The sequence below is a fragment of the Trichomycterus rosablanca genome, chromosome 18 (genome assembly GCF_030014385.1).
Source record: "Trichomycterus rosablanca isolate fTriRos1 chromosome 18, fTriRos1.hap1, whole genome shotgun sequence".
In the NCBI taxonomy this organism is placed as follows: domain Eukaryota; kingdom Metazoa; phylum Chordata; class Actinopteri; order Siluriformes; family Trichomycteridae; genus Trichomycterus; species Trichomycterus rosablanca.
Window position 1 is genome coordinate 27,685,878 of NC_086005.1, and position 10,041 is coordinate 27,695,918.

General features: G+C 47.0%; 1 protein-coding gene across 1 annotated transcript in view; it reads right to left on the bottom strand.

The window, feature by feature from the left end:
* LOC134332459 (protocadherin-16-like) overlaps positions 1 to 8,634 on the bottom strand; it is a 60,814-nt gene extending 52,180 nt beyond the window's left edge. Inside the window, exon 1 of the mRNA XM_063014115.1 lies at positions 6,856 to 8,634. Within this exon, the coding sequence (XP_062870185.1) occupies positions 6,856 to 8,634 (1,779 nt within the window). The remainder of the gene's footprint in view (positions 1 to 6,855) is intronic.
* Between the last annotated feature and the right edge of the window lie 1,407 nt (positions 8,635 to 10,041).

Here is a 10,041-nt window from a genome sequence, read left to right on the forward strand (position 1 = left end):
AGCCTCAAGAGCCGCGGTTCCAATCTGAAGCAGAACGTGAAGTCATTAAACTCAGGCACCGAGCCAAACACAACCAGCTCAGAATGAGCTACTGGATTCTTTCTTCTCCTCCTTCCACGGCTTTACTACATCAGTCACTCAGTTCATCTGCAGAACGGAGAGTAAGAGAGGACCAAGCCAACGGAGGGATCGGAAACCAGACCCTGACGGAGATTAGAGATTCTGGGTCTGTCTGAAACCTCTGATCTCTCTACATAGACGCATTTTACACCATCCTAGAAAAGGCAGTCGAGGATAGAGAAAGCACGACGGCTGTAAAGTTTACAATATAAAGTATATAAATAAAAGGTATAAATGTTCATTTTTGTGTGTGTATACAAATACTGACAAACTAAACACCAGTTATACGGCTGCTAGATTTCTTTTTACCCGTGTACTCACTCACTTTCTTATCCGCTTATCCAATCAGGGTCACGGGGGGTGTTGGAGCCTATCCCAGCTTTTCAATGGGCGCAAGGCACACAGTAACACCCTGGACACGGCGCCAGTCCACACACACACACACCCATTCACCTATAGGGCAATTCAGTGTCTCCAATTAACCTGACTGCATGTTTTTGGACTGTGGGAGGAAACCGAAGCTTCCGGAGGAAACCCACACAGACACAGAACATGCAAACTCCGCACAGAAAGGACCCGGACCGCCATGCCTGCTACCCACCGAGCCACCTTCCCGCCTGACTCTTGTACTAAACAAACAAAACGAAACAAACGAAAACGTTCACATATGGTTCTTTTCATCAGCAATACCTGATCGATGCTTTTTGAATAAAACAAACATCTGTAACAGCAGGATGAACCCTCACAGGTAATCTACACACTCCAGGATCATGTTAGAACTGTTTACAGTTGTTGTAATCCTCGGCTCCCAAAAACTGGTTTAAAAAAGCACCAAGGTTCTAAGAAGCCTGAACAGAACCAGTTAAAGAACCAGAATCCTGAGAAAATCCGCCTGAATAAAGAAAAACACACCGAGCGTCTTTCTCCAGCCATAAATCAAACAAAAATATGACATCCGACCAGAAGGAACTACAGAGGAACTCAGACATGCCAACGTAAACAGGTCGACCTGAAACGGGCGGGGCACCTATGAATCAACTCAACGTACGCACACGGTTCGGAAAAACGCAGTAAGCTCTTTTCCTTCATACAGAAACGTCCAGCTAATGCAGCGACTCTTAGCTGTAAAACAAAGCAACACCCCACCCCCCTCGTTCGGTGGAAATATGGACCGGGCAGCGTGGTGACAGGACCGAGACGCCAGCCAGGTTTTTCTTATGCTGGAAACGTTTGTGGCGCGCTGGGGTGTGTGTGTGTATGTGTGTGTTGGAAGGCTGGATGACGAGGAACAGACCACCAGAGAGAGGACAGGATCGCTTTCGGAGCCGGACACGGAATGGAAGGACGACTCCGGGTGCCTGAGAGTCTACAGCGGGCAGCGAACGGTCAGGACGAGCGCAGTTTATAGAGCGGCGGGCTAGAAGGGCGTGAATTCAGCATGGTAAAATCTGGCACTATATCTGAGGAACGTATAAGATGCCTCAAATTCACTTCTATTTTTACACAGTCAAACAAAACACAGGATTTTTGGCCACATACGGGGACAGGAGGACTGTGCATCATGTTTATTTGAGCCCGAGTTTTAAATCCACATCATCATTTATTTATTCATTCTTTGTCTGTTTTACCAGCACTTTACCCTATTCAGGGTGGCAATGGGTCCGATTAACTGGACAAAAGGTACGAAACCCCCCGGACAGGTCGGCAGTCCATCACAGGGCCCGTCAGCAAATCAAACACACATTCAATTTAAAGAAGAACGTCTTGTAGTGAGATGGAATTACTTAAGGCAGCCGAAATGACCGTGAGTCCAGTCCAAACCGAGCTTAAGTCCACTCCTGAGCGGTCCAACCTGTTCATTAAATCAATACAGCTCTTATTATTATTATTATTATTATTATTATTTAAAAGAGGTGGATTGATGCGTGTTTTGGGGTTAAAAATATGAATATTAGTCACAATGAAAAGCAGGAGGGAGTGTGTGGAGGGAGCTCAAACCTTCGTCTGCTTGAACCAGCAACCCTCTGATCAATATTCCAATCCGTACGTCAACCACTAAACCGGGCAGCACGGTGGTTCGGTGGGTAGCACCGTCACCTCACAGCAAGAAGGTCCTGGGTGGAGCGGTCTGGGTCTGTGTGGAGTTTGCATGTTCTCCCCGTGTCTGTGGGTCAGTCACGTTACCTGACCTCCCTTAGCTTTTTATTCTGAACATTATTCGGGACTGACCCCGTCTGTCTGGTCATTCTGAGCAGGGAGAGGTCGGCAGGGCGCGGTGTTTGAGTTCTGTTTCAGCACAAAGCTTGTCGCTGTACACAAACAATTCCAAAGCCGCCCTGAAGAACGTCTGATCCCGTCAAAATCCGGAGTGGACGGTGTTATTGTGGACGGTGAGATGATGGGAATGTGTGGCTGATCCTTGTTTATATACAGGCAAATAGCACGGATTCATTTTAATCTGTGAGTGGATAAGTGTGTTTGTGTGTGTGGAGAAAATGTTGGCGCATCAACCCAACCCCCACCCCCCCCTCCCCGATTGTCGATTGTGATGGAAGACGAGCGGCTGGAAGATAAATCAGGATTAATCCCGGCGTATCTCTAGTCCATCTCCATCACCTCTCGCCTCCGGATCGGCCGTGCTGATGGGAGTGGTTTCCTCACACGTGCGTGAGAGAACGGAGTCGGGAGATTAAAGTGTCATCGCGTCTTCATCTCGAGAACACACTGCGTACTGGGAACTCGCCGTGACCCTCCGGAAAGTAAATAATCGGCACCGAACAATGACAATGAGACACAATGATGGAAAATGAGGTTATCAAGGTTTTAGGATCGGGATCGGGATGTTCTCCTGAGGTGGCGGGTGAATGACGGATCACGGTGGTGAATAAATGTGTTTGTTATTTTTTGTTTTGTTTTGAAGAACATTAACCCAGCGCTTCCCCAACTTTTTCTGCGGTGCCCATTTTTCCCAATCCGACACCCGTTCGCAGCTTTAACTTCCACTGGAACTTATTTTAAAGATTTTAATTCATACAAAAATCATTTATTGTCTTTTATCACCGCTTAATCCTGGTCAGGGTTGCGGTGGGTCTGTTTCACTGGGTGAAAGGTAGGAAACACCACGGATAGGTCGCCAGTCCATCACAGGGCACACACACACACACACACACACACACTCATACCCAGGGGGTACTTCAGTAGATTCAATTAACCTGACTGCTTGTCTTTGGACTGTGGGAGGAAACCGGAGCTCCTGGATGAAACCCCCTCAGACACAGGGAGAACATGAGAACATGCAAACTCCACACAGAAAGAACCCAGACAGCTCCACCTGGGAATCGAACCTCAGTGCTACCAACCGTGCTGCACTCCATACAATAGCTAATAATAATTAAGTTGGGACAGCATGACAAATGCAAATAATAAAAAACACATTTTACATTTCTTACAGTGACTTTGACTTTCATTTGATTGCAGACAGGATGAACCTGAGATATTTCATGTTTTGTGTAAAAAAAAAAAAAGGATTACAAGAAAGTGGTAAATGCTTTACTGTCCCAACTTTCATTGGAATGTTCTTGCAGGTCTGAAATGCAGGAATGGATGTTGAAATGAAGTTGAAATATCTCAGGTTCATCCTGTCTACAATCAAATAAAAGTCAAAGTAAATGTAAGAAACTCTGTGTTTTTTGTATTTTACTTGCATTTTTCATACTGTCCCAACTTTTTCTGATTTGGGGTATAAATATATATATATATATATATATATATATATATATATATATATATATATATACTGATTTGGGGTACAGAACAGAAGCAGCCTGCCATTAACCATTAGGCTACGGCTTTTCTATATACAGTATATATAATGTGTGGATGTAAATTTGTGCCCATTCAGTCAAAATATCACATTTATCCACATTTATCACTGAACTCTTTATTAATTAGCTTTTCAAAAATGTCTTGTTTACGTATATTAACACATCATTTTTGTTCATATTTAAAACTGAACGTTAAAAATATATCACTGCTTAAAAAATAAAATGCAACATTAAAAGACATTATATATACGATCAACTGTCACACTCAGAAATATCAGCTCAGCAGGAACAGAGAGGAAGTGAAACCCTGAGCCATGTGGTAGCGAGAACCGAGTTTAATGAGGCGTGCCACCACCCACCATCCTCCAGGTCCCGCTATCGGCCCGGATTTAGAGGTTTGGATTGTAAAGCGGTCAAAGAAAACACAGACGAGCTGTTAACGTCCTGCGTCCTGCTTCTGAAAGGGTTTGTTAATGGATTAATTATTTGGGACAACTAAAAAAGAGTTTGGATGCCTGTGGTTTTCTGTTTAACGAACAAACGACGCTCATATTACGCCAGCAATAATCTATACCACGTCTAGAGAAGCAAATCAAAGCTAAACGTTCCATCGTTCCTGGATATATGATGTAAGTTTTTCTCTAGACTCGGTACAGAAGCGGTTTGTTTCCTCCAGTCCGTGAGAACAGGTAGCCGCAGCCCGGCTGGTATTTTCAGCGGGGCGCGCTTTAACGTGACCCCGCCGCGGGCCGGATCTCCAGTTACAGGAAACCATCCCCAGGTAGCTTCCTGCGCTAGCATCAGCCCAGATGTGTTTACAGCCTCGGATTTATTAGACGTGATTAGTCCAAGCATGTGGGCTCAGGAAAGTAAACTGCGTAGTCGCGTGATCGCCGAGACAGGTGGAGGAATTTACCGCAGCGTAATGTGACAACAGGCTCGTAACGTTCCAGCACCTGCGTATTCAAGCTCAAACCGCACACAGCACGGCGCATGCAGCAGCGCAGGGGGTTAAAATGACCCCGGGAGTCCTCTCAGATATCGCCGTGTCTAATCTCCAGCGCTCATGAGCGAGATTTAGGATGTGATATTGATACGGCTTGTTTTCAAACGCCGCTGAGTAGAGAGGAGAACTCGACGCTCCTCCAGGCTCCACACTGGTTTCTTCTGGGTTCTCCAAATTTCCAAAAAAACTTGCCATTTTCTCCTCTCTGTGTACTCTGGCTGTACGTATGTATACCACTGGCTGGTGAAAAGAAGTGCCTCGTGGCTCCATGTGGAAGCTTCTTTGCGGCTCTCATCATCCAGCTTGGACGTGAACGTTGAAAATGTACTGTGCAGGGAGCATTGATTGGAAATGGACACGTCTAAATTACTTTCTAAGCCGCTTATCCTGATCAGGTTCGAATGGGTGCATGTCTTTGGACTGTAGGAGGAAACCGGAGCGCCTGGCAGAAACCCACACAGACACGGGGAGAACGCGAGAACTCTACACAGAAAGGACCCACTGTGAGGTGACAGTGCTACCCACCGAGCCGCCCTGACATGTCTAGATGATTACAAATAAAAAATAAAACCATAGCTTGCCCCCATGTCTACTTTACCTTGTCTTGTGAATAACTGTAAGTATAAATAAACAAGGGCCACATATCTGGAGTTCCAACTCCTCCGCCCATGTGGAACACAGAACCGCGACTGGTTTGGCAGTTTAACACAGCAAAGAGAAACCGACGTGGTTTGACGATTGAAGTGTTTTATTTGGTATTTTGGGGAACAAACGCTGGTGGTGTGGAGCATGAAATAAGATCTAAAGAAAGTGTTTTATAATAATAACTGCCAAGAATTTAACACAGAAGAAACTCCATTTTATTCCGAGTGCTTTTGTTGTGAGGTTTTGACAGAACAGAACGCAGTAAAACATGGGCGTCTTTTTCAAAAACTGATGAATGCAGAGCTGTTTGTATAATAATTTTCTTTCTATACTACTTTCTACAACATCATTACAATCCCCGCTCTGATTGAGGAGAACGAAGCTAACCCACGCCCCTCTGACATGTGGGCAGCATGCCGTATGCAATTTGTCACCTACACTTTGACGAGTGCAGTGCAGCTCAGCACTGTGTACGGAGAGACACACCCTGACAGCACTCTTTTCTCATCTCTGTGCAGGCGCCATCAATCAGCCAGCAGAGTAATTGCATTAGATATGAGAGAGAGACCCTATCCGGCTTAGTCCCGCCCATATCTGAACAACAGGCCAATCGTTGTTCACGTGGCCGCTCAGCCCAGCCGATACAGCGTGTGTTTTTATTGCTGCGCCACCTGAGCGGCCCCCAATTAATAGTATTTTTTACCTAAACCTTTAATACCAAATTAATCTGACCAATTCTGTCAATGTTTCTTCCGACTCCATGCACCAAAAACACGTGCGTTTATTAATATAAGTGCGACTGACAGGCTAGTAGAATTGTGTTTGTGTTTAATTGTGTTAATTGTTGAATATTTCCTGACACACAGAGCCTGGAGCTCAGAGCATTTTTTTAATCATCAGCTTCAAAAATATTCTCCAAAAAGAAAGGTCGGGTCCAAAAATAAGCGCTTGTGCTAATACCTCTTCCTTGTGGAACGACAGACACCAACAAAACATGAGTGAGTGAGTAATAATAATAAACTAATAATAATAAAAAGTCAGACTTATATAGAGCCGTCGACGAACCCAAGGTCACTTTAACCAGAATCTAATCCAGAGTGGTGGTGGACAGTAAGTGGACATAAACTGAGGAGAGGCTTTAAAAGTAGTAGGATTTAAAAAGCACACAAAACCCATAACAGGTCCTATAGTTTGGTCAGTCTTAAAATACTATATTTAGCATCGTAGTGGCTAATCAATATGCATGAAACACTTTCCTACCTCGAGGAAGCAGGTCCCGGCAGCTGTGTTCTCCTTGATGGACACTTCATAGGAACCGCTCCCGAACACCGGCTTGTTATCATTAACATCCTGTAGACTGATTTCCACCACGGCGGTGGAGGACAAGGGCGGCTTCCCACCGTCCGTCGCCACTATTTTGACGCTTGGATTAGGATACGTCTCGTAATCCAGCTGGGTAGCCGTGGTGATGATGCCAGTCACGGCGTCGATCGTGAACCAATCGGAATGCGTCCCCGTGTTGGGCAGGATGCTGTACCGGACGTCCCCGTTTGGACCCTGGTCTTTGTCTCGGGCCGTCACTTGTAGCACGAAGCTGCCCGGATACGCGACCTCCGGAATGGTCTGTCTGTACGCCTGCTGGTCGAACAGAGGAGGGTTATCGTTCACGTCGGTCACCTGGATGGTAAACGAGGACTCGGCTTGAAGCGGCGGCGTGCCTGAGTCGGTAGCCATGACTCGGAGCTCATACGAGTCTCTTTCTTCACGATCGAGGATCTTGTCCACACAGATCAGGTAGATGATGCTGTCCTTAGTAGTGAGAGCGAATTTACCGTCTCCGCCCTCCAGGGACACGTTGACGTTGGAGTACTCGCCGTAATCGGGGTCCGTGACCGAAATCCGGGCCACGTACTGCCCGGGCTGGGCGCCCTCGGATATCCGGGGCGAGCCGTCCTCGCTGAGGAAGATGATGGTCATGGTTGGCTGGTTGTCGTTGAAGTCTCTGACGTGGATGGTGACGAAGGCGTTGGTGACCTCCGGGTGACTCGCGTTGTCCCTGGCTTGCACCACCAGCTCATGGACCTTCCTCATCTCGTAGTCCAGAGGCTTGTTGAGCGTGATGATTCCGGAACGTGAGTCGATCACGAAGTACCTCTCGGGGTCGCTCTGCCGCCGGTTGATCTCGTACAGCACCAGGCCGTTGTCGCCTTCGTCGGCGTCCGTGGCGAATACCTGCAGGATGTTGCTGCCCTGAGGGAGGCTTTCGGAGATGATGGCGTGGTATCTGCTCTGGTTGAAAACAGGAGCGTGGTCGTTTATATCCTGCACCGTCACGTCGAGAGTCATCTGACCCGTTTTTTTAGGAGAGCCGCCATCGAACGCCTCTAAGAGCAAAGAGTAAGAGGGTCTCTTCTCACGATCGAGGACGCCACTGACCACCAGGTCCAAGTACAGGACCTTATTTGCTGCCCTCTTTGTCTCCAGTTTGAACACTTGCCCCACGTTGCCCTCCTTGATGACGTACCCTTGAGTCGTGAGCTGATCTTTGTCTGCATCGGTGGCGGGTTCGAGGGAAAATCTGGTCCCTACTGCGGTCTGCTCGGGGATCTTTAGGGCCGCCTTGTTCTTGGGGAACTTGGGCGCGTGATCGTTGATGTCGTTGACCGTAATGGACACTTTGACCGTAAGGCCGGTCATGGTGACCGCTATGAAGCTGTAATGATCGCGCTCTTCGCGGTCCAGCCTCCGAGCCGTCTTGATGATCCCAGTGGTCTCGTCGATGTTGAGGTCGCTCCCGACGCCGGTCCCCTCGTGATCCGAGATGAAGTAGAGCGAGGCCGTCTCCCCGGCCGGTAACCCGGCGCTGATGTCGCCCACTATGGTTCCTTCGGGCTGCTCTTCGTCCAGCTGTAACTCCAGGAGGTTTGGAACCGCGTCCGCCCCGACGCTCACCGCTAGCAGGTTCACGGACACGAAAATAAGTAATAACATCCTCGTCCTCCACCTCTCATAAAACGTCGAGCCCTGGAACAGCGTCATTCTGACCACGTTCTCTCACACCTGCAGGACAAAGGGAAAGAAAACTGATCACAATGTGGAATCGAGGCATTAAAGCACATTTCATCAGAGCACCGATGTTCCCCGCGGTACTGGAATGCCTGAAAGACGTCTGGTGTGGATCACCGAGCGCGTTCACCTCAGACGACAGAGACACGGAGATTATCTGATGCAGCTGAAACTTGTAGGGCACGATACGTTTTATTTATTTAAATGTAAATTGAAATTGCCACAAAGGTATTGGCCCTGAAGTTTCTGCCGAAATACTTTGCCGTACTATAATAAAGTTTTAAAAATGCTGAAATTTGCACCTTAACACGCTGGGAAAGTCACAAATACATTTCAAGCCTTTAGGACTTCACCGAACCACACTAAGAGTTATGATCTTGAAGCAGCGGTAAATCTGTTTCAAAATCATAACATCCCAGAACTAATAAATAAATAAATAAATAAATGAACGTGGACTCGGCTGATCTCGGTTTTCATGACGGCGCTGTATGAGAAAGAACAGACGAAAAAAAGGGAATCACAGGAGAGCAGCGGAGGGAAAAGAGCCGCCGACCATGAGAAACGTAACTGATCATCTTACGTTTGCCAAACAGCGCTTGAACGCCTCCCAAACCTTTCCGGGATTATGTTATACGGACGGATGAAACATGGGGGCGCCTGAACCGCTCGCTGTTACTGATAGAATAATAAATTCCATTCGCTATCGGTGGAGTCTCGGGAGGAACGTGGGGTCGTCGCTCGTTTAGCAGCTAAATCTGTGGGGTGTTTGGATCGAGAAGCTGGTCGATGATTCAGAACCCGAGCGCTACGTCAGAAAAGCTAACAGGAGTTGACGTTTTGGGTTCACCCTGTTATAGTTTTAGTATTTTAAAGTAGTGCACTATCGCTGGTGTTTTAATGTTTAAGTAAAGCACTACATTTGGGATGCAGCATCTTGGATAATGCAGTTTTTTGGCAAGCTGGAAAGGTTAAGGATAATCAAGGACTTTGTCTTATATACAAATATACATGTACAGTACAGGTAAGGTGGGGTCAGGGACCCAAGAGCTATAAGGTTCCTGCTCAGAGGTCCAACAGTGGCTGCATGGCAAAGCCAGGATTCAAACACACAGCTGGACCCACCAGGCTACCTCTGTCTCTGTGAATTACTATTAATAATAATAATTATAATTCATTATTATTTATTATAATTGTCATTTAAACTGTATAAATCCGTCAGTATTGCGAAGCTTCATGGTTCCCGATGCCTCAGCAGACACAACATGTGACGGAATGACGGCAAATGTCACGTCAACACTGAACAATCCCTCAGACGTCCTCCACAGATCCACATCCCAGCTGTTCCAGTAAGCGCCGGCGAACACAACGGCCCCCCCGTCG